Genomic DNA, 25,282 nt, shown 5'->3' on the forward strand with positions numbered 1-25,282 from the left:
CCCTTATCGCAGCAGGAGATGGAGTGTGCAGCTTTGGGCTCATGCTACAGTTACATTAAAAAAAAATGGTGGTTGGAGACTGTGGCAAGACCCAAATTAGAGTGACCCTGTGATATGAAATTGTGGCCTGGTTGCTTTTGCATCTGAGACGCTGTCAGTTGCCATCTTCAAAGCAAATTATGTGAGTCGAAATGGCGATGGAACTGAATCAGTCTGCGATCAGTTTGAGTGAATGAGGTACGCAATGATAACTCTATGAACTGCTTAAATTCAGAGTCCACCCAGGACCTTAAATTTGAAACACAAATGTCTCAACTTTGCTTTTATATGGTAATATAACAAGAACACAACCAACCGAGTCCCTCAGGGACATGAAAACCTCAGGGACATGTTGCGCTCATCAGTACAGACTCACTCAGGTTGTTTGCAGTTTGTTGGCAATTGTCTGCGTTTATAAATTAAAGGGCAGTTATTTGCAAACCCAATATGTCTGAGACTGATGGCAGTCAGTCCACTTTGGATTGCAAGCAGTTGCACATCTATCCAGGTGGGAGGCAACCAATAACAAATAATTGTGGTCCTGTGACCAGTTGGTCCCACACACTTACTTGCAGTCAGTCACTAAATGTGAGGAAATGAAATCCACTCATTTTTTTTTCTTTAAGGAGCTCCCCACAGGTATTAGTAGTCTAGTGTGACTGAGTCTTTAGGGAGAATTGCTCTACTTTTGGTGCAGCCATCTGCCCAACCAGCTGCCAGATGGCTACATCCTTCGATCCTGGTTCACCCAAATATGTCTTCCTGTTAAAGAGAAGTTTTTCCTCCCCACTGTTGCCAAATGCTTGCTCATAGGGGATCATGTTATTGTTGCGTAGCTGTGAATATTGTGGGGCCTTTACCTTACAACATCAACTGCCTTGAAACGACTGTTGTCTTGAACTGTCGCTAGGCCCATATAAGTAAAATAAATTCTAATTAATCTGACTTTTCCACGATTTCCCGACATGCCAGTGGCCCAGCAATAGCCTACAATATCGGGAAACATCAGCTGATAATGAAAATAACTGTGTTGTGTCTTTTGTGTAGCCACCGTAGAACAATTCATAGCAACTGGCAACATTTTTACATAATTTATTTGTTTGTTTGTTTTTTAATTAAATTTTATGGGGGTTTTTTTTAAAACAAAAATTCCTTTGTTGTCCTTTCCCCCCAGCTATAAGCTCAGCTGCAAATAATGTAAAATAATGTGAAAGAGTAATATATTACCACTGTTACCGGATTGGTTGGGATCGGCGTCCGCGCTGTCCACAAACAGGCACGGAGCATCATCACATGCCGCTGTACCTGCTCTCCTCCAACATGGACCAGTGTTTGGCCCTGACGTCAGCCGTTACCGCCCTGCCTGCAGTATCGTTGCCCACAGATGATGATGGTGGTGATGGAGACGGGAGAAGCGGCCTCGCCGTGAATCTCATTCGGAGGCGGAATTAAGGCGCACGAAGCGGACAAGTATTTAAACAAACAAAAAAAAGGACAACAAACTTTCAGATGGAGAAACGGGAACGTCCGCTTCACGCGTTTGGCGCAGGGAGAGATGCACCGCAGCAGCCAAACGCCAGGGAGCGGCGCGCTGTGTCGCTTCGGTCGGGGGTTCCTCAGTTTGGCAGCGCGCCCGTGGAGTCGATTTAGGGAAGACGTTCACTTGGTTCATATCTCCGACCCACCGGTTCTCAACGTCAGCGCGGATTCGATGGCCGGGGTCAGAAGAAATACCTTTAAAAGGGTGGAGCTGCGGTTCGTTTAATAATAAATGATGAGGAATTCCGCTCGTCACTCTCAGCCTAATTGCGAGTAGTGGATTTGATGTTTATGTGTGCCTGACACTGATACCCGAGCCCCCTCAGCGCCGTGCTTTCTTTTTCCTTTTCCAGCACCCTAACAAAGAAACGGGTGATGATATGTCACCATTTGAAATGACGATGGCTGCTGGCGGGTGCGGGACTACCCCTGGCATTCACGTAAAGCGCCCTGATAGCGGCTCTCCGCGGAGGCAGTTTATGCAATCCGACGCAGTGTTGCAAGTGGGCCGATGATTTGATGCTGTACTCTGCTGTCTCCTAATGATATGATCCCAAGAACTGCCAGGCCTTTACGTTTCAGTGAAATATGCTCAGGCCTCCCGTAAAGCACCACAGAGCGAGGGAGCTGTCAGTGCGCGGGCACGGGGTGTTTCTCTGAAAAGTGGGGGCCCTCTCTGTAATTAAGGTGTGAAATCGGAGAGGCAGAGAGAGAAAAAAAGCAATCATGTCGAAAGTTGTGAGTAACAAGGAGAAGAAATCCTTCAGCAAAAAGCTGTTCCGGAGGAGCTCGGTGCGCTCCGTGGGGAGCTTTATGAGCAGAGTTCTCCGGACTCTCTCGACTCTGTCTCATTTTGGCACCGACGAGCAGGCCGCCGAGGATGAGACCGACGAGGCAACTTTGCTCCCCAACACCACTGGGGGGTCACTCCCGTCGGATGACAGCGACTGCGGGGGTTTCCCCTTTGGGGATAAGGTGCCCGGTGTCGCCGGGCTCAAGAACCACGGCAACACCTGCTTCATGAACGCTATCTTGCAGTGCCTGAGCAACACAGAGCTCTTTGCTGAGTACCTTGCTTTGGAGCAGTTCAAAGGTGGAGAGACGACAAGCAACAACGAAAAGGCCAAGTCCAACGGGGTGCTGATGCAGAAAAAAGGGGGAGGCCAGCAGCAGCCGGAGACAGGGGAGGTAACCGAGCAGCTGTCCGGACTGGTTCGGGCTCTGTGGACCTTCGAGTACACTCCTCAGCACAGCAGAGACTTTAAGGTAGGTCGTGGAGACCCATATAAAGACCCTCGCTCTGTGTGGGTCTGCACAAGTTTGACAAGCAAGCAGAAAGTGTCCAAAAGACACTAGATTTAAGTTGTGTTTCTATTTTATTTTGCAATATTTTTTTTATTTCTTTGAGCTCCAAATTCAACAGTCATCTAACGTTTGATTAGATATGAGCTTATGGGACAACCAGCTGTACCTTATAGTCCAAGTTTTTGCCTCTTAAGTGCAACTAAGTGAACTTGAGCAACAAACTGAGTCCTACTTTTTAAGTGGTTGGCTACAAATCAATGTGTTTTTTATGTTCTCTAAACTTACATGGTTAGAAGATAAATCTGAGTGTGAACTCCTTAAATATTACAAAGATGATTAGTTTTATATTTTAGATATGCCACTTTGTGTTTCTGACTTTGATCCAGGTGTGATTGTCATACACGGGGCAGCCATATATGCACTTTACAAGCAGTAAAGTGTTTATAGTAGAATCCCAGTGATCCGTGAAAAGTCAGTGTTTATAGGACTAACACTTCTTCCTTGTAAATGAAACAGAATCTTGAGCAGAGCTGTACTGAAGCTGACTGTATCAGCTTTTTGCTTCCAGCCTTGTCTGTTTTTCATTGTCATCTCTTAAATCTGCGTCCCGGCGATGAAAAGTTTGCCTGTCACGATCACAAAGATTTGCTTCTGCACAACAAAAGACGTGTTTTCTCACTCATGATGTGTTCTTGAAAAGTTCAATACAAAGTGGAGAGAGACTAAACAGAAACGGGCCATACAGCGCATTCTTTGTTCTTGACAATGTTGCTATTTCTGTCTATTTTCTTCTGCTTTAGTTGCCAGCCAAACTGCAAACAGTCCAGCTGGATATAGATTATTTTCATCATCAGAAGCATTAAACATGTTGAACTGGACAAGGACACATGGGTGAATATAACCTTAAAAAAAAAACAGAATAAAACTATGTAGGATATTTGCAGCATACAAGTGTTTGCTAGTAACATTAGTAATGCTTCCAACTGGTGCTTTTAAAAGTGTCATTTCATAGATATTTGGGAGAACACACACACACACACACACACACACACACACACACACACACAAGCACTTAAAGACCATTAGGGAGATTTAATAAGAACACAAGGGAATTATTTTATCGTCCATTCTCTCTCAGAAGCCGCTGGTTTGAGGATTTGGTTGTAGTACACTACCTAAAAATCTCAAAGACTTTGCACAAGTCTGCACTTCTGCACATCTCATCTTAAGATGAGATTTTATTTGTCCAAAGAGTTTGGAAGTTCCTTTGTTATACCAGCTGAACATTAAGTGAAACACACTAAAAAGACCTAACAAAACTGCTTACAAAGTAGAATTGGCATATAGCTAAAAATTTAAATACAATATCACAAAACAAATATCTTAAAAAAAGATCAAAATAAATACAATTATATAAAATAAGTATAAATAAAAAGTGTATTAAATATCTCAAATGTGTAAAAATATCCAATCCAACAAAGAAAAATGAAACAGAATGAAACTAAATGTAGATAAAAGCATAAATATCAGATGACACTGAAGTGGCTTCCTGTAACAGGGTCAAGTGTCAAAGCCAATGCAGTCACTCTACACACAGAGTAAAGTGTTGTGACAGTGCCAACATGAGACATTCAACATTTGTACCCCCCCAACAAAACAAAACAAAGCAAATTATATGATGATAATATTGATATGATATTTTTTAAAACCCGTACTGATACTGATATTTGATGATCTAAAAATCCAATATGTCAGCCGATATTTTTTCTTTCAGACCCATGAAATATGAACAGCTTTGCATGACATTCATCGTGTGTAGCTTTTTATGGGCAGTTACTAAGATAATATTTGTCTAATAAGCAAAGTTCTCCAGTTCAAATCTGGGAGAAGATGCAAATCCTAAATCAACCAAAAAAGTAACAAAAACAAAAAAATGGAAAACCATGCAGGGCTATCTGTTGTGGCAACGACTTGCCAATATGGGAGCAGCCAAAAGTAGCTTCTCCTACTAAGATAATAAAAAATAAAAAAAACTAAACTTTTTTACTGTTACAATCAGTCTTTGACTACTTTTTTTATGAGTGTTGCTAACAGAGAAGTTGCCCTCTGTTGGATAAACTACTATTTCTCCTGTTTCTCCTCCTAGCTCTTTTTAAAAACTTTGAAACTTTTTCTTTATCAGGTTTTATAAATGCACATACATACATACATCGTGCACCTTTTAAATACACGGGAAACATAGTTATATTTTTGCTGTGTGGTGGTTTCATTCATTTTATGCCACATTTACTTAACATTTATTTAATCCTTTCAAGCTCAACCTGCTATTTGACATTTAAGTTGAACTACAAGTTCAGCTAAAATCCTGGTCAAATGTACTGCAAAGGTACAAACGAAGGTCAGTAAGAGTCACGCAAAAGTGTTTGAGTGCACAGCCTGGGAAAACAGTTTGTCCTTCCTGGCACTGGGGATTTTTGTAGTGCCTTGTTGCTGTCACTGGTTTTTCAATTTAGATTTTGAACAGACCAGAGGTTTGGGGTATGAAATGTGAGGGCACTTATTTGGCAGAAAAAAAGCCAACAAATCAGGCTAATGATGCATTATGAGAAAGATATCACAACTTTAATGCAGTGCCTCATTTAATATTACTTTTTAAATATTATCACCAACTGATGAATTCAGAATGAAGTTACACAGGCTGAGCATCAGTATCAAGCCACTTTCATACTGATTGGTTATTGGCCTGTCGGCAAAAAACAGCATAAACCAATGGCATTGGCCGATTTTTATCAGCTAGACGTTGACAAACAGTGCGATGAACAATAAAAGACTCAGAAACAGTTCAGCCATTGTTTTTATATCGCACAACGAAGAAAACAGGGAGTAACGACTAAAACCAAATACAGTGGCACTCAGGACAATCAGGACAGTTGCTATTGGCTTAGAATTTCACATTTTGTGCATCCCTAGCTTTGCCCTATGGGAATAACAATCCCATTTTTTTCACAGTGTCTTGTCTGTCGTTAACCAAAAATACACACAGCATAGCAGTTTACAGGGTTCTATTTTTGTGAAGGTGCAGTGTTTAAAAGAGACCTGGGTATTTAGAAAATGAATCACTGATATCATCTCAGATCTCTTTACTTAAAGACAACCTTTGTGGTTGAGCCACACAAGATAGCCTGGCCCTGTTTTTTTTGCACCATTTTGCACAAAAGCGCTGAGGCTGCTTTTGTAACTGCTCTAAAATAAGGACGACTGTCCCATAGGAGAGGCTGAGCGGCCACACAGTACCCAGTGCCGCTCGTATCTTTGACCTTGTGTGACATTTGATAGCCTCTGCGTGGAGGTGACTTCACAGCTTCCAGCCTGGGCGGCTTTGTAGAGTACGCACTGTTTTGATCTCCAGCAGCTTATTGTTTAAGGTCAAGCTTCAGCCAGTGTCCTTGCTTTAAAAAGCTTGGCCTGACCTTTAGGACTCTGCTAATCGTTGTCCTGGTTAAACATAGCTGAATATTTCACAGTTAAGCAAGGTGGAAAAAGGGAACGAGTCGCTCTCTGTGAACTTTTACTACATCTCTGTTTTTTTTGTGAAAGCCACTTAAATCCATCCAATTCCTTGATTTTTCTTTTTTCTGCTGTTGTCTGCAGAATGTAGTGTCAAAGAGTGCCCTTCAATTCAAGGGCAACTCCCAGCACGATGCCCAAGAATTCCTCCTCTGGTTGCTTGATAGAGTTCATGAAGACCTCAACCAAATTGTCCCCCTGGACAGCAGACTCCCCAGGAAGGTAAACACTGATTTAGATCACAGTTACGTGTTACCGCTGTGTCCTAAAGTAAACAGATATGCAACTGCGCATTCGGTAATTTCTGAACATTTTATTGCTTCTTGACTGCTGCTGTTGTTTATTCTCAGCCTCCAGTAGAAGAAGAAACTGTCCCTGAAGGATCTCCACTACCAGCACCTGGCTCTTTTGTACAGGAGCTGTTTCAGGCACAATACAGGTAAAATTTGCAGTTGCTGGCAGTTGCACATTTGTTTTGACTCTTTAGCACCGTGCTTGTATTACAAAACATACATACGTAGTTAAGAAAATCCTCGACATCCTTTGTTTTCTATGCTGAGAGTAATTGCCCATGTGATAAACATCCAAGTGAAACGCCGATCACAGGTTGAATCCACATTGGTATAGATGAGGATATTTATACACAGCTGTGACTTTGACATCAAACCAAACGCTGTGCAAATGGAAAGCGAGATCACTCATTAGTTTGTGGATTCTTTGCTGTGGATGTTTTATCCTAAAAAGTGTTAAGCAGTGTTAAATAAGAATGAAAATACATTTTCAAGACCATAAACTCACCAGAAAAGTGTTCACTGAACTCATAAATCAAGTGAGAAGTGGAGTCATTTCCTCAGTCTTTACAGACTTCTTTCTGTAACTGGAGCAATTGCCCCCTGCTGGCCATTATTAAGATTGCAGGTTCAAAGCTGCTGTTGCTTCTTTTTCTTCTTTTTCTTTTCCTTTTATTTAAAGCTCAAGAAACTTAAAATTCAGTTCAGTTTTATTATATGGCACCAATTCACATTAACAGTTGCCTTATATTGTAAGGTAAAAACTCTGCGGTATTAAAAAGAAAACCCCAACAGTCAGATAACCCTGAAAAGCAAACATTTGGCAACAGTGAGAAGAATAAACTTCCTTTTAATGTGAAGAAACCTCCAGTAGAACCAGGATCAGGGAGGGACAGTCATCAGCTGTGAGGAGACAACAGAGGGAGGCAGAATTAAAGACAAATTATGAGAGTTTTATAATTGAGAGTGATTAAATGTAGCAGTGGTGTATAAACATACAGAGATTGAAAAGAGGTCAGGAAAGAAGAAATGCTTAGTGCATGATGGGATGATGGGAAGCCTCCCAGGAGCCTGAGCTTAGGAATAAATTGTTTCCCATTTCCAGTCTTGATCTGGCTCAACTATTCAGCTTCATATAAGAACATAAAAGTGGTGTCAGTTGTAATTCATTAATTCTCCTTGTTTCTCTGATTAGATCCTCCCTGACTTGCCCTCACTGCCAGAAACAGAGCAACACCTTTGATCCTTTCCTCTGCATCTCACTGCCAATCCCGGTACCTCACACAAGGTAAGGTGACTCTGGGTCTAGTTTAGAAGTAAGACAATAGCCATCATACAATTAAAAAAAAAGTCCCTGTATCCAAAACTGCAATGAGACAAGATCCTGTCTGAACTCCAAGCTTGGAAACAAAGGGAGTGTCAAACCGAGCCCAGACAAACACTGTGAGAGATGTGACAGGAAAAAGCTAAAATTAGAAGATGCTGTCTATCTTTGGAACATCGGTCCAGTCATGGTTATGAAACAGCCAATTAAATCCAGCCGTTCTGTTGTGCAGGCCCCTGTATGTGACAGTGGTGTATCAAGGAAAGTGCTCCCACTGTATGAGAGTCGGGGTGGCGGTGCCCCTCTCTGGCACCGTGTCCAGGTTGAGACAAGCTGTGGCCCAAGAGACTAAAATACCTGCCCAACAGGTGAGGCCTCATTTAAAACTTTCCTCTTTGTGTTCCTGTTAACGAACCCGCATCAGTAATTTAGTGTTTGTTTGTTTTTTGATTCCCCGTCACTGCTTAGATTGTTCTCACTGAAATGTACTACGATGGCTTCCATCGCTCCTTCTGCGACGATGACGACGACCTCGAGATCATTCAGGAGAGCGACTCCATCTTTGCTTTCGAGACACCCGAGCTGTTCAGACCGGAGCAGATCCGCTCCAAGCGATGTGGTACGACATCCTGTTTACTCACTCTTTGTCTCAGTGTAGTGGGTTGACAAAAACAGGCAAAATGTTTCATTTTTGGGAAGGTAAAGCAGCATGTTGGATTGATTTTTGGAAACACTTCACAAGGGAGCACGTGGGTTTTTTCCCCCCCAAATTGAACTTTTTCTGTGTACGTTTCAGGAAGCCCACATGCCAATCTCAATCAGAACAACTTGAAGTATGGGACAGATAATAACAGGATGGCCACACAAATACAAGAGCCTACAACACCACCTCAGAGTCCCAATAAGAACAGCGGGCAGGCTGAGAAGATCGTCCTGCTGGTGTGCAACAGAGCCTGCGCTGGACAGCAAGGACGCAGGTGCTTTAATGGACAGAGCTGTGTAAGAATTGCAAATTTAATCCACAAATCTTCTAAAACTTGCTGTTTTTCTATTTTCCCCCAGGTTCGGTAATCCATTTATTCTATATTTGGAGCGTACAGTGACCTGGGACGTACTACAGAAAGAGATTTTGGAGAAAATGAGGCATGTTCTGCGCCCTGGAGTCTTTGTACAGGTGCATATTATGACGTAAACACAGCAACCTCACATTTTGATAAGCTTTTAATGAAGATTAAGTTTTTTCTTGTCTTACCCTTGACGCCCTGTAGGTGGGGCCCTTCACTTTGCGTGTGGTAGGAGTGGTTGGAATCACATATCTCTTGCCTCAGGAGGAGCAGCCGCTCTGCCATCCCTCTGTGGAGAGGTAATGCCGCATATCCCCGCTAGGATGCAGTGTTACCCCACCTGAATGTCATTGTAGAAATCCTGTGGCGTGTTCTGTCCAGTTGAAGGTGATTGAAGAGCCTCAGCGAACCTTCATTGGTATTGATGTCAAAAGAAATCCTGAGATGTCTGATAGCTTGTCTGGTTCTTATAGATTTTCTTCACAGAGGCTGTCGACCTCTGGGGTTGTTGCATGGATTTTTTTTTTAATGAAAAGAAAGTTGTGAGTGACATTTGCTCCGCTTGTGTTACATGAACAAACAAAGACTCGTTCAAACTAAACTTTAAAACAAAAAACATGGTCACCATCACAAGTTCTGATGATGACTTCAAGACTAGGACAATGGTTAATAGTGGCTAGTGGTGAAAATCTAAAACAGAAATTACCTCTAGAGGAGGCGTAAATCTTTCTGTGCTTATGATAATAAATATAATAATGAATTAAAAAACCCAGTTAAATGTGTAAAATTAAACATTTAATGTGTCTCTGGTCTAACTTTTAACAGAGCATACAAGTCCTGTGGTCCCGGAGGACCCCCTCATGTCAAAATCGTTGTTGAGTGGGACAAGGAGACGAAAGACTAGTACGTGACACCCACACGCACACACACACACACAAAATTAACACAAGAACTGGACTAAAAAAATGATGGACTGATAGAGTGATGAATCCAAATAAGAGTTTTTGGTTCAAATTGTTGTCTGTAGAAACGGAGGAGGTCAGGTGAGCGGTACAGACATCTGTAAAACCCAGTGGAGGCTCGGTCATGGTTTGAGGCTGTACTTCAGCCAGCAGTGTTGGGGATCTTGTCAAAATTCATGGAAATATAAACGCAGAAATGTACCATCAGATTTTGTTCCACCATGCAACACTATCTGGAAAGTGTCTGATTGGCAGTGACTTTGATTTCCTGCACGGCAATGATCCTAAACTAAATTTCAGTAAATGCAGAGCTCGATAAATAAAAACAGCAACACACAATACAGCACTATCAGTCGTAGACTGGCCTCCCAAAAGCTCAGAACTCAACATTATTGAAGCAGTGTGGGATCATCTTGACAGAGAACAGAACAAAAGGTAGAAACATCCAAGGAAGAGCCTTGAATTTCCTTCAAGAACTCTGAAAAACTATTCCTGAAGACTACTTAAAGAAATTACAAGAGAATAATGAAGAGTCATGATGTTCCCACCAAATATTGACTTTCAAGCTCTTTGGAATTGTACAAACTCTTTTTTTCCCTTATATGCTCTATTTCTATGTGTTTTCTCATATATATAAAACATGTGAAGACATGAGGGGTGACTTTAGCACAGCGCTGTATAGTAACTCTTTTGAAGTTGTGTATTCCCTCTGTGACTTCGGCTGTGTTACGCCCACAGTCTGTTCAAAAGAACTGAGGACGAGTACATCCCCGATGCTGAAAGTGTGCGGCAAGCGAAGGAGCAGCATCTGCAGCCTCAGACCTGCTCACTCGCCCAGTGCTTTCAACTCTACACCAAAGAGGAACAGGTAAGCGGGTGTGACCTGCACAAAGAATATTACTGATACTGATTAAAAAATATATTTTTCCCCTGCATGCAGGGGTGCAGAGCGTAAAGCCTGTTTTGTGCTTAAAGTTTGCCACTTTAAAGCGTTTTCACATTAATTTCAGCTTGCTCCTGATGATGCATGGCGCTGTCCACACTGTAAGCAGCTTCAGCAAGGCAGCATCAAACTCAGCCTGTGGACCCTGCCAGACATCCTCATACTTCACCTGAAACGCTTCAGACAGGTACAAGATTGTATCTTTTCATACGATGTAAGTAAAAAACAAAAAAAACCCCAAACTTAAACGTATTGCTTCTACAGGACGGGGATCGGCGAATGAAGATGCAGAACATGGTGAAGTTCCCGCTTACGGGCATGGACATGGCACCTCATATGGTAAAGAGAAGCCAGAGCAGCTGGAGTCTGCCCTCCCACTGGTCGCCATGGAGACGGCCGTACGGGATGGGTCGTGATCCAGAGGACTACCTTTATGACCTGTATGCGGTGTGTAACCATCATGGGACCATGCAGGGAGGACATTACACAGGTGAGGAAGCACCATATCCAGCTGGGTACAGAAGCTCTCCAGGATATTTATGTTGTTTTATTTCATTGTCTCTCGTAGCTCACTGTAAGAACTCCATCGATGGGCAGTGGTACTGCTTTGATGATAGCGATGTTCATCCCATATCTGAAGATGAGGTCTGCAAGCAGACTGCTTACATCTTGTTTTATCAACGACGTGCAACTATCCCGTCCTGGTCTGCCAACAGTTCTGTGGGAGGTAATTTGTGACAATGTTACTGTGTGCAGACTCATGTCCAACATGCAAGAAAAAGCATTTGGCAATAAACCCATAAAAAGGAACACAGTTTTGAGTCATTTTCTCATGCACCTAAATGGTAAATGGACTGGTGCTAGTATATCACCTTTCTAACATTTGCACACACTCTCACATGGATGCATTGGGGGAAACCTGAGGTTCAGGATCCTGCACAAGTGGGCTGAAGGAGTTAGAGATCGGTCCACCGACTGTGATTTGTAGGCAACCTGGTTTTACCACTGTTGCTATATTATTCCTTGGAAGTTCCTTTATAAACACTTACACTAGCACATCTGTTAAAACAGTGCAGAGGGCAAACATTCAAACTGATTCAAATTTGCTGTGGATGATCAATGCTGGTGATGAGTGCTCGGTCTGTGGCTACCACTGAGCACTTTCAGCAGTTTATGTACTCTACAGTTTCAAAGCCTGAAGATGGAGCATCGTGCAGGGAGCAGGTGGTTCTTCTTCTTTTTTCCTCAGCAGTCATGAGATTAAGCACTGGGAATTCATCCTCCAGGGTGTGACTGTGGTGTTTGAAGGGAAACACTGTGGAGAACTCCACTGTGTGCTGGCATACAAACCCACTGGTTAGATTTGCTTCCCTGTGACTTTGCACACTTGCCCAAAATGAAAATAATTTTTAAGGGCTCCTGTTTTCAGACACTGAGAGAAATCCGGCTCACATCACAGAGATCTAAAAGTAGAAGGTCTGAAGGTTCATGAGCAGATGACCTTAAAGGTTTTTGATATTTATTTTTTATGTGCTGTATCCTGGAACTTTTTTATTGCACCTCATACCTCACATATTAAATTATCCTGTAATGCTCATAATATATAGATGTTCAACCACTGTCTGTCTGTTTGGCCTCTCAGGTTCCACCAGTTCCTCGTTGTGTGAGCACTGGATTAGTCGGCTGATAGGAAGTCGTCCACCAAGCCAAGCCTCTTCTGGGTCCTCCAGACGCACCTCGCTGGCCTCTCTTTCTGAGTCTGCTGAGTTTGCTGGTGAACGGAGTGAAGATGATGGTAAAGAACACTAATTTCACACAATTACATGTGTTTTTTTCAGCTGACAAGCATGACTATTTTCTTAATGCATGTTCTCTGCCCTGCAGGTTTATCTTCCAGACCAGCAGTGAGAGGCATGCAAAGGCAAACTTTCTCCTCAAGATCTTCCATCGCAAGTCCCTTAGCACTGAGTGAAAACGGTGCTAAACCATCCTGGCCCCACTCTGCTAAGCTCCAGCTTCGTTCCAACTCTCCCTCACGCTTCTCCCTGGAGTCCCACTCCTCCTCCCCAGTACTGGAAAGGATAGGAGAGGTAGTTGATACCAAGCAGTCTACCTCCTGCTTCACTGGGTCACCGAAGTTAGATAAACTGTCAGGGGGCAAGTCGGCTATTGGTGCTTTGGAGAGTAATGGAGGCGCTAAAAGGCTGATAGAGCAGGTGCACTCGAAAGCTGTGCTGCAGGCAGATCAGAGGAGCTCCATCCAGGCAGGAGATAACAACAATTTACTGGCTGGGGCTGAACAGGTCAGTCCAAGACATGGTGCAGCTGCAAAGGAGGTGAAACCAAGGACTGTGGCCGTGGACAGCAGCGGTGTCAAAAGGTCCTCTGCCAAGACTGGGCTGGAGAGCGAAAAGAGCCCAAAGAAGCGCGCTGCCACCTCCTCGACGTCATCCAGCTCTCTCTCTCCTGCATCTCCGGCCATTGATAAGTCACAGTCTCGAACACAATCCAAAAGCGCAGCGGCACCATCAACGCCAAAAGACAAAAGCGATGGAAGCACTAAAATTTGCAAGGGCAGCTCCTCCAGAACAGCAACCCCCTCTAAAAAAGGATCATCCCAAACCACGGAGGTATTACATCCTGAGTTGGCTGCACAGAAAAAGAGTGGATCTCCCGGATTACAAAACTCACACCCTCAGAGGAGGACATCACCCAGAGGGGTTAGTGAGAAAAGCTCCGCTTCAGGAAGGAACAGAGCAGCAGACAGGAGCACTAGCCGTGAATCGTCACGGACCAATACGGCGTTAGAGAAGAAAGTTAGCCATGGAGGTCCTCCCTCCAGGCTGAGCGCTGCTAGTAGAGCTGAGGGCAGGCCAGGCAAGGCTATGGAAGACAGAGCAGCAGCCCGGAGCTCAAGCAGTAGCTCCTCCATTACTAGTCTCCGATCCTCAAGTGTAGGTGTTTCCTCTTTAAATACAGCTCCACCGCTAAGAGGCCCCCAGAGGAGCAGTAAGACAGAGGACAAAGGTTTGTCCTTCTTTAAAACTGCTCTGAGGCCTAAAGAGACCCGGAAACCAAGTGATAGCGGCAAAGCAGGGGCAGGAGAGGGGAAAGGAAGTCCAGAGGAGAGTGGTGGGAGCGCATCTAGAGAAGGAGTCCCGCACGGAGCGAGCAAAAAAACATTGTGCGTGGCCTCGGAGTCCAACGCGAGCACAGCCAAAGACAAGGAGTCCTCTAAGGCATCAAGTTCCGCCAAGCACTCACTGCTGCCCTCCACAAAATCAAAGCTTTCTGGAGCAGAAACAGCAGCTCAGTCTCCTGCCACTGCAAAGGACCCTTCAAAGAAAGAGCCGGCTAAAAAGACATTACAGTCCAGAAAGATCCCCATCAACTCCACACAAACTAGCCAGAAATCCAAGTGATGTTACTCCGAGGGTCTGAAAAACAATCTCTCTAAAGTGCAGCTCTGAGGTGTTTTTCTGTTTCTTTTTAACCATCAAACCAGACACAAAGCATGTCTGGCAAAACAACTTTGAAGCACCTGTAGCTTTTCAGTGGTCACTGAATACCAGCTGCCATATTGGACACCTCTTGCCCACATTGTTAAATAGTTATTTAGGAATGGATTTTAACAGAAGCACTTTGTATGGATTGCATTGATTTTCAGGCGTATTATACTGTGTTGTAAATAAGCATGGGCGTGTGTTTAAATTATTGCCTTGTTCTGTCTGTAGCATCGTCGGGAGAAGAGCAGCTCATAGCGAGAATAAAAGTCACTTTGCACAAGTTGGAAAGTGGATGCGGAAAGGAGAAAGGAACTTTTCAAACACGGACTCACTCAGTCACCAAAGGAAGTTTACTGGCAATTTTTAACATGCTGATGCAGCAAATTATTTTCAAGAGAAGATCTTTACGTACAGCTCTCCTCCAGTATCGAGAGCCATTATGTCAACGACAAACATCAGTGCCTCAGATAATCGCAGAGAAGTATTTAATCGAAAGTTGTGTAACTGCAGGTGTTGGTAAATTTGTAACTCGATTTTAATATTTATCAAGCACTGAAAATGTCATTTCAAGTAAAACACAATAACGCCTGTTTAGTGCGAACCGCTGTTTACATGTGCTCTTTTTTGACGTAGTAATTCTGCAATAGCCTTTAAAAAAACAAACAGAAAAAAACAAAGTTTTTCTTCTTTTTTTATTCGACCACATTCTGACTGTCGCCAAGAAGCTGAGGAGTGAAACGTGCGTCATCAGTGTCTAACGTCTGGAGATCCTCGGTCCACCATGGTTCTTAACATTTGTGTTTATTAACCTGTAATAACCCCTCAAAACCACCCCTGCCCTCCAGCTGCTGACGCCAACACTTAACTGCGGTGCCCAGGTTCCCTTGTGGGGAATCGAGCCTCTTCAGACTGCCAGACGTCTCCAAACATTCCTCCCAGACGAACACAGGGTTAATGTACAAAAAAAAACCGCATAAACAACATGCTCAAAGACAGCCTGTCCTCTGTCTTCACATGCCACATCACAGCTTGTGCGCATCTTAGCTTGCAATACAGAGTAGTACTCCACAGAACGCACTGACTGTAGACCCGAGAAAAAGAGATCACTATTCCTGAAGTATGTGACAGTTGTTGCATGATAAATTGCTTATGCATGCACTTAACTATGCAAGCAGATTCTTGTAAATGCCCACACTGAGTATGTAGAAGTGCCACTCTTGTTGGATGTGTATTTATTTCCAAGTATATATATGTATATGTACATGTATATATATATATCTATATATTTATATATGTATATATATATATATTAATTATTATTATTATTATTATTTTCTTTTTTTTCAAAGGCCAGCATCGGAGAGCATGTAAAGGCATCTTTATTAAAGCTTTGTTTGCACATTTCCTCAGAGTAATATAGAGTTCATATGAATGAAGGTTTTCTGTAGTGTATTCATTTGTCTCATGTTTCCCCCTCGAAACAAACACTCACAGTTGCACTTATTTTTTTAAACAGTTTTCATGACTTTTGCAGCAAAAATGCTGCTGCAGCTTTTGGATTGTGTTACAGTCGGATCACTTTTAACTGGTCAATATTAGCAGAGCTATATTTGCCCCAGGATGGGAGTGTTTTATGATAGACCCAGTGACAGGCTTGTTGTCTGGGTTTAAAGGGGCATTAGTGGTCTGTGTAGTTCCAGAGACATCTGCTGTAAAGATGTCTGCCTCTTCTTTAGTGAAATGGAGCTGTGGCCCTCACCGTGCCCAAAAATCACAGATTTTAAAAGCTCGGCAGCAGAAATCTGATGTAGTGCAAAGAAAGAAGTTCCAGCATGAAACTGCTTGTGAGGATTTTTATTTGTATTTTTTTTTATTTGTATTTTTTTTTAAGTAACCTTGTGACTTACATTTAACTGATTTTGGAGTGAACTCTATTTCTGTTCATGCATTTAGACAGATTGTGACCACTCATGACCAGTCTGCATAACTGTGCTGCTTTTGTCAGAAAAAAACTGATGTGCAGTATACACGTATGCATCTTTTACATAAGATCAAAACATGAACCCTTCTACAAAAACAAAACAAACCCCCCCAAACAAATGCTAATATCTTACAGTGAAACATTGGAAGGCTTCATTAACCTATACAACAGGAACTCTACTTAAGTCAAACCAATCAATGAAAGTTTTAATAATAAAATGATTTACTGAATGTCACATTTAAGGGTGAGTGTATATCACTAGCCACAAACTGCTTTGCGGGCTCTAAGTTTTCAGCACATGCAGTGCAGAATAAATCAAAGATGCTATCTTCAGTGCCTGCTGGCTACAGTTTGTTGATGCTGTGGTATTAAAACCCAACACATGCAGTATATGAACTGGAAAAAAAAACCTGACCTATGTATGTCGCGCCAGTGTTGATGATATGTCAGCAATGTGTAAATGCAGTACTGTGAGGAATTATTTGTTTACACAAAATGCATGGGAATTATTAAAACCTTTTTATTTTCCCATTTGTATCGAGTCATTTTATTTAAAAAGTGCTGTGTTCGTCTTTTCTGTTGATCTGAGGAGGAAAGTGGGGCGGTGGTAATCACAACTGAAAGCAGGATCAGTGAAAATGCTGTCTCTGTCTCTTTGTTTGCGTGCAGACAGCTTGACCTGCCGGTGCTTTGTTTTTCATTTAGAGTGTTTGTATAACTAGCTTGGGGGACAATTTATTCTTCCATTTCTCATTACCTCCACTTGGTGGTGCTCGGCGTTTGCCTGAAAGTCTCAGAAGAGCCAGAAAAAAACGAGTTAGGGAAATAAAGCAGCACTCGGTGTGAATTTGCTCTTGACAAATGCCCTTCAGTCTGAACTTGTGGGATTATTAAGATATATAAGAGTGTCAGGTCTAATGCTGTCAGCGGGGCAGATGATATGTTATTAAACTACAGCACCATCATTTATTTAGAGCTGATTCAATTGCAGTTTTATTAGTTTGGCCCAAGGCTGGGCATATTAAGAGTTAATGCTGCCTCTTTGTCTTTTCTATTCTTGTAATTTTGTGTAACAGTCATCAGTTTTGGGGATTACATTTTCTGCCGCTCACTTCTCACCTCTTGTGCAGTCAGAAGACTGATGAAATTTTAAAAATTGCCTGGGGCGTGACGGGGCTACAACATGCTTCTCCCCACATGCAGCAGATTTTATACACTTGTAGAAAAGTGTATATTTTCTCTCTTTTTTTGAAACCCTAAAGGACAATGAGAGGCTCTCCTATTTAAATGCACGTATGGACGTAATTAAATTCACCGACTGCAACCCGGCACAGGATCATTCTGTAATGGAGCCAGGCTCTTCTAGTGCCGAAATCAATAATCATTTGCCAATTGTATCACTTCCAAGAGAACATCATTAGCAAGACCTCGGTGGAGAATTCAGCAACTTTTATCAGGATTTAGCACACAAACTGTGACATTACCCTCCGTGACTCCTGAACACAAGGCTGAATTAGTTTACATGTTTTGCTTTTGCTACATTAATGTGCTTGGTGCGTCGTAAAAAAGGCAATCTAATTGTATTGATCAAACCAATCTCGGTATCTTCTGGGGGCCAAATTTAATCCTTAATGCTGCTGCAAATGCTCCAGCGTCCCCGCGCAGGAGCAGGAGAGGAACGGGAGCTTCATGATTTCACTTTTTCACTGCTTGCTGCTTGGATGGATCGATGCATTGACTACTGTGCTGAAGGTGAAATACTCAGTGTGGCCACACACACACACTTATAAACACCTCTATAACACAACACAACAAATAGAACCAAGTGTAACAGCCATGCAACACTGTGAAACACATCTGACTGGATTTTCATTTTTGGTGCCCGTGTTTGTGTTGGTGTTCCATTGTTTTGTATTAAAATTCATAAGATGCTGCAGTGCTATAATACATCCAGTAGAATCTTACAATTGGAATGTGTGTTATATGCTAACACAAACACACACACACACACACCTATATATATTGTATACCTCTCTGCAGTATGACCTTATTATGCAGGACAGTGCTAATTTGTGTTGCATTATGAGCTTTTCTTTCTGTCTTTTTACATTAATGATATGTTTCTTTTTAGTTATTCATTTCCTATCTGATCCAATAATTTAGGGTATATAATCAGCCTCATTTAACTTGCCCAGCATTGTTCCCCTCTGACAGGACAGAAAAGAAAGATGCAGCAGAAAAGTGAAAAGCTTTCAAAAGCCTGTGGTAGCAGCTAAACTGATTAATCCTTAAGTCAGATATCTTGGTATTAATAGATCAGAGAATTGTTTAAAAGGGCTTCTTTTCTTTGTAAAAGAAAAAAGCCTTTTATGTAATTTAATCATTTTTAGCTTTTCAACCAGTATTGTCACATGAAGGCACTCATAAGTTAGTTTCATTCACAAGATTTCTTCATTTCTACATTTAAAATGTGTAAATAACTTTAGGCAAGAAACTCGTACTTATTCTTGTGTTTTTGGTTTCCCTCTGTCAGTTCATAAACTGTATATAAAAGATGAAAATAGCCACCAGGAAGGCAACCAGTGATTTTCTATGTCCTGTTTTTCAAACCTCAGGCCAAACATTTTCATTGTTACCAGAGTTCATGAGTGTGGGGTGGACCTGATTTAAAGATAACTATAAAAAGTCATTTGAGAGCAACTTGTCAATTGCCAGTTAGGGTCACCCTAAAACATGTCCTACTTCCTTCTAGACACTCAGAGGACCAAAAAGACTTGAAACTAACAACAGATCTAAACTGCAATATGTAACTTCTTTGTCTAACCACCCTTGAAATGTTGATTTAAACCACTTTTGTTTTTTTCACTTTTGTTGAAATGATGCTTTGCTCATTTTAATATTCGATTCAATTGATTTAAATTCTGTTTTATTTATAAATCGCAACAACAACAGCGGCATCAAGATGCTTTATATTTTATGGTAAAGACGCTACAATAATGCAGAGAAAACAGAGAAAACCTGAACACTTGTATGACCTCATATGAGCAAACGCTTTGGCGACTTGCTTTTAACAGGAAGAAAAAGGGCGGAAGACAGAGCAGTTTAAATAGAGTTCCTAGCACAGATGTTGTTATTGTATACCTAAGGTCGGTGCTAGATTGGATCAACCAGAGGGACTGTCATCACTGCTGTGATTTTTTATTTGTTGTCACAGTCACACTGGAGAAAACGGTGGTTGGAGACTGCCACACGACCAAAATTAACGGGACTGTGTTCAATGAGCTTGTAATTTTACTACCTTTGAAATGGTTGCTTCAAAGATGGCGACCAGATCTGCGACCACTTACAATCAGTTGGTATCTGTAAAGCAACTTTGGTTCATGTGGCAATAAGATGGAGTCAGTCTGCTGCCAGTTTAAGACTGAATGAGGTAAAACTGTCATAAATCAGCCAAAACTGCAAATCAGTTCATGTCAACATAACAATTCATTTTATTAAACAGAATTTCAGGTTAAATACTTACATTTAGAGTCCAGCTGGAACCTCATTGATGTGAAACAAAAATCCTCAAATTCCTTCACAAATAATGACGTGATTGCTGCAGGATGCCGATCTACCTGTGAAAACCTGGGTGCTGGCCAACCTGGCTTTAATAGTAAAGCAGATGTAGTATAGATGAGTTATACTCACCAGCACAGACTGATTGCAGCATTTTGGCAACTCGTCTGCAATAAATTAGACAAGAGTTATTTACAAACCTTCCTCTGTCTGAGAGTGACTGCTGTCATCCAAATCAGATCGCAATTTGGAGACAGGTTGCCTTCAACCAGGCAACCTGTGCAACTGCTTTGTAGTTCAGAACTGATCATCCAGATGTTGAGGGTATTGCAAACTCAAGCTTGCTAAATCAGAAAAAAATAGCACCATTTTACACCAGTGTGATTCACAGTCCACATTTAAAAATGTTAGTGCTCAACAAATTTCTTAAGCTTCTATCTATCTATCTATCTATCTATCTATCTATCTATCTATCTATCTATCTATCTATCTATGCTAACAAACTGCATCTCCTTAAGTACCCAAGAAAAAGACGGAAACTGTTAAATTTTCTCTTTTTTACATTTTCTGCTCAACCCTTATCAATTCATAATCATAAAGTGAAAATTTAACAACCTATGCTTCACCAAATGTGTTCTCAGTGTAGGGCTGTTTCCCCCCCTGCCAAATGAGAAACAAATTAAATCATTCACTTGTTTCAGCAGCGAGCGTGTCAGTTATTTCTCTTCTCTTGAGCCCAGTGATGGAGTACTTTAGTTCTCCTTTAATCGGATATGAAAAACCTAGTAAGCCTTGAGTGCATCGGAGAGCGAGCAAGCTGCTTTTTAGGCAATGCAATATACATGATGCGTCTTGTGGGATATCTAAGGCTGAATTACGTAACCCTAAGCAGTGAGTTGTGTCTTGAAAACAACTTTAACACCCAAAGAGACTCTGCTGTTGTTTCTGGACTAGAGACAGCTTCCACAAACTGTCAGGGTTGGTGATCTTTGTACCCTTCTCTAGCAGCACAGGATTAATGTGCAGTTTTTTAATGCAGCACAATAATCTTGCTAAATATAATCCCCATCATTGCTCCGCACATTATCAGCTCAGTCTTAACTGCAAGATAGTTTTAATTCTAGCGTAAATTACCCCCAGATTTCTTTGAGTAATTAATTCACTGACATTCAGTTGAGTGCTCTTTATGAAGGAAGAAGCTGGAAGACGATACAGTCGCTAAAACCGCAACCTGCAAAATGTCTGAGACCCAGCAGCCTCATCCCACAGGCAGAGCATTTATTTCTCCTACATAATGCGTGGCAGTGGGTAGCTGGAATCCCAAGGCCGTTCTAATACAGAGGGACTCATCAGGATGCTGGAGAGCAAGGTGTGAAGTGTCAAAGTTGGACATAAAGCCAGCGCATGTCTGCCACGCTTCCTCTGACACCCATCCTACACCATTGGCTGTGCGAGGAGTGATTGACTGAGAGGTTGATTATGCTTTTTTCAGCCAGGTGGTTGGCAGGCAGAGAGGCGCATATCACCAGATTGCTGCATCAGCCAAAGTGTGAGGCCACAGTTTCTGGCAACAGTGCGTCTGGACGAACATCACAGGAATAATAAAAAGATGCAGGGATGTCAATCATCAGCTAAAATGTGTCTGTTTGGTTGATGATCCTTTTTTTTCTCTCCGTGTTTTGTTGGCAGCAGTCTCTCCATCTTCCTTCTTGTGTCATTAGAGGCTTTTGCCTTTTGAGCAATGCTGAGATGGAAGACAGGCGATACTGCATGGGTAAAAAAAAACTGGAGGTTTTTTGGGTTCTTGGGGGAGACGGAGGAAGTCTTTGATGTTGGGGAGTTTTCATGGAGGCAAATAACACACTTTGATATTTTACGAACCATCTCTGCTTTTAAAAAAAAAAATGCAGGCAAAAAGCGGCAGTATAAACACCACATACGCAGCTACAAACACACAAATATCCACACATATACTCTGTCAAAGTCGAGCTTCGAATTACCACCCAGCTGAAAGATTTGCTGTGATTTTTGTCTGTGGATATTTGTCTTCCACACCGCAGAGTTTCTGAAAGTTGCAATTTTCCTGATGACCAATGAGCGGAAGCCTGTCCTGCTTGATTTTCAGAGGAAGATAAATTAGTGTTTGGATGAACATAAAAGGTAATGTATTCATAAAAGCTGTGATGAGTGCAGCTGTCTCTAGCATCTGACATCCAATCTGAGACAAGCCGCCCGGGGAGTCTGGACCATCCTCCGCCCTGAGTTTGTGTGTGTGTGTGTGTGTGTTACTGTGTGATGGAGTAGAATTTCATTTTTTGTGATGGAAAGCACAGTACGAGTATTTCTTAGAGAACTAAAGATTATGTGCTGCTGCTTTGATTACATTCAGAAGCCAAACATTTAAGTTAAGTATTGTAATGATTAAAGAGGGCTGCTGATCAAAATGAGCACATCTGTATCAAATATTGCTCTGATTTACTTATTTAAGCTGTGACTAAGATGCAAATTTCATGAATAATGTGAAATATAATCAACAACTTGATACTGAAATAAATAGTTTTTTTAAAATTAATTATTTAAAAAAAACCAGAATACTTTATGAAAAGCAGCATGATAGAAAAATCATGAGGATTACACACCACTTCAAAATATATAATTAGTTTATGTTTTCTTTTTCTTTTCCATAACATAATTGGTTGTACCTTTATATACACAATATGTGCAGGGGTTAATGCACACAGCAAAATGAAATAACTGTGCATATGGAGCAGAAATACAAAAAATCTCCTAATCTCACACCAGGATTCAGCTGGTCCCTCCTTTCACGCCGATCAAATGCTGAAACGATGAGGTAAAACAACCGTTCTACATTGTGAGAAGTGCAAATCTTCACTGGTTTAATTACCTATTTCCCACTGAAAAGTGTTTAAAAATACATTTATTACCCGAAAGAACAGTTTGGACCTTAAAACCTACTCACAGACCCGCTCTACTTGGTTTCTTTCATTCATGAGCTCCAGCTTTGCATGGCTTCGTCGTAACCCCCTCCCCACCACTGAAATCCTCATGCGCAGCATGTCAACTCAGGTGTGGTCTGAAAGTCCAGGGGTTTGCTGATACATCAGAGATGTTTTGCTTTGCTGTGGATGCGAGGTTCATCTGGAGGCAGCCTTGGGATGAGACTTGTTATTCTCCTCAGTGAGACACGAGGCACGAGCTCTAATTAGAACACATCTCCTGGTGAGAGAGACGCCGAGGGTTTGACTACTGCTCCGATCTAATCAGCTTTCTGCCGCACTTTAGCTACTCCGCCGAAAACAGGCGCTCAACCCGCCTGACAAACGGATGCAACAACAGGGAGATGGCACTAAACAACTGTTTCTAATTTGGAGGACTTTGCTGAATTTTACTGATCTGAATCTTGAAAGGGCACCCGCCCAACGCTGTCTCACATCTTTGTCATCTTCTTCTCACTCCCTGCTGGAGACGAGTTAAAAAGGGGGCCGTGCAGGTGGCTGCTGATTCGAGCAGAGATGCAAAATAAAAATCAGAATGGGAAGCCAGATAAAATGTCTCTCATTTTATCTGCGCATATTGCAGTTGGTGCACCCGGACAAGAGCCCATATTTAAATTACATGTCACTTGAAAGTCTGTTTTTAGTACACTTAAATTCTTCACTTCCATAGCTTCCTCTATAATGGTCTCCTACCTTGTCATATCCACAGACTGCAGTTCAAACACTGGTCTGCAAATAGTTGTAGAACATATATCATTACATACTTGAGACTGTGCCACAGTTGTCAGCACTTCATTTTAATTTGGCTCCTAAGCCACCGGTGAGTTCGACCACTGGGACATCCTGTCGGCTGCAGAAGTTAAACTATTCTGAAGCATTAGGAGTGAACGCGGCGCACTGCTGAATCCCTGCCTCTGCAGTGTCAGCTGCTGTCTCACTCAGATACCGAAGGAGCTCATTCCATCCCATGAGGACATCCTGAGCAAAGGACGAGGACGGCTCTGTGTGAATCCGTACCCTTAATTCAGTGCAGCTTAAACAGAGCGTGCACGTGCACGGCTAACAGCTTCGTATGAAAACAACTGCAATATTAAGGTTTCAGGGGGGAGGACTCCTTTGGAAATAATCCTTCCCCTCTTCTTAGTTCCATACTCATTAAAAATCCAAAGGGATGGATGTTTGAAGCTACATTAAGCAACCGTGGCTTCAGCAGGAGACGAACCACATTACATGGCATCTGCACAAAGAACATCACTGTGACATTTCGCTGCTTATACTTGGCCTTCAGCCCGCTGTCTTAATTCTGTCTAGTTATTCTGTGGTGCATTAGAGGAAAGCGTTCCTGTTTAGATTTTCATCCCTACATTAAAAACAGCACTGCTGCTTTTAGCCTTAATCAATATCAGATCACCAAATTATTACAGCAAATACTCTAAGCCTCTTCCTACAACTCTCCTTGGAGAGCGGGAGATAAAAAAGAACATGGTGCGTCTACGCCTGTCCTTGAAGTCTTGTTATTAGTCTGAGCAATAACTAGTGCTTATCAACAGCGCGTTGACGTATTTACCGACCCCTTCAGCTCCTTCAGGTATTTTGAGTGTTTAATAATTACCAGGAAGCTCCGCGGGGGGGATGGAGTGATTTGAAATCTGCTATAGAGGGTGGGGAAAATAACAACTGTTTGATCACCCAGCACATTAAACATAACCTTGCTTTATGATTTGTTTGAAAACTCTCTGTTTTACAGCAACAAGACAGAAATATTAATCAACATGATCACTCATCAGTTTTAACAAATACTCATTAAGCTTAACAAGCGCCCCATTAGCTCGAGTGCAAATAGGTCACATCGTAGTGCTACAAAATGCAAAGGATTTCGTGATTTGCATGGACTGGGTCCTGGGAGATTTCCTGTTGGAAAAGAAAAGCTGTGTGTGTGTGTGTGTGTGTGTGTGAGAGAGAGCAAGTGTGGGAGAGAAAGAAGAAGAAGAGATCTGACCTGCCAGCATTCTCCAGAGAGCCGTTTTTGCTAGCAGGGTCTAATCAGAGTCTGGCTGATGCTGGTTCTAGGGATTGCTTTCCTCCAGCCCTCAAGCCTAATTAGGACCCCTGTGTAACATATAGAGTTGCTGCTCACAGTGACGACTGGATAGACGCTCACCTGTGCGTGCTCTTTAAGCCACAGAA

General features: G+C 42.1%; 1 protein-coding gene across 1 annotated transcript; it reads left to right on the plus strand.

Moving 5' to 3' along the window:
- Nucleotides 1-1,293: 1,293 nt before the first annotated feature.
- LOC102194490 (ubiquitin carboxyl-terminal hydrolase 31-like) lies at nt 1,294-15,776 on the plus strand. The gene is made up of 16 exons (XM_005748477.1): nt 1,294-2,844; nt 6,535-6,672; nt 6,801-6,889; nt 7,936-8,028; nt 8,297-8,432; nt 8,533-8,683; nt 8,861-9,041; nt 9,127-9,238; nt 9,333-9,427; nt 9,954-10,031; nt 10,829-10,958; nt 11,101-11,220; nt 11,298-11,523; nt 11,602-11,760; nt 12,676-12,828; nt 12,918-15,776. The coding sequence occupies exons 1-16, from the start codon at nt 2,305-2,307 to the stop codon at nt 14,453-14,455; spliced, it is 3,939 nt and encodes a 1,312-aa protein (XP_005748534.1). The 5' UTR covers nt 1,294-2,304; the 3' UTR covers nt 14,456-15,776.
- Nucleotides 15,777-25,282: the final 9,506 nt, after the last annotated feature.

The sequence above is a fragment of the Pundamilia nyererei genome, unplaced genomic scaffold, assembly GCF_000239375.1.
Source record: "Pundamilia nyererei isolate P.nyererei 1_Seehausen unplaced genomic scaffold, PunNye1.0 scaffold00223, whole genome shotgun sequence".
Taxonomy (NCBI): Eukaryota; Metazoa; Chordata; class Actinopteri; order Cichliformes; family Cichlidae; genus Pundamilia; species Pundamilia nyererei.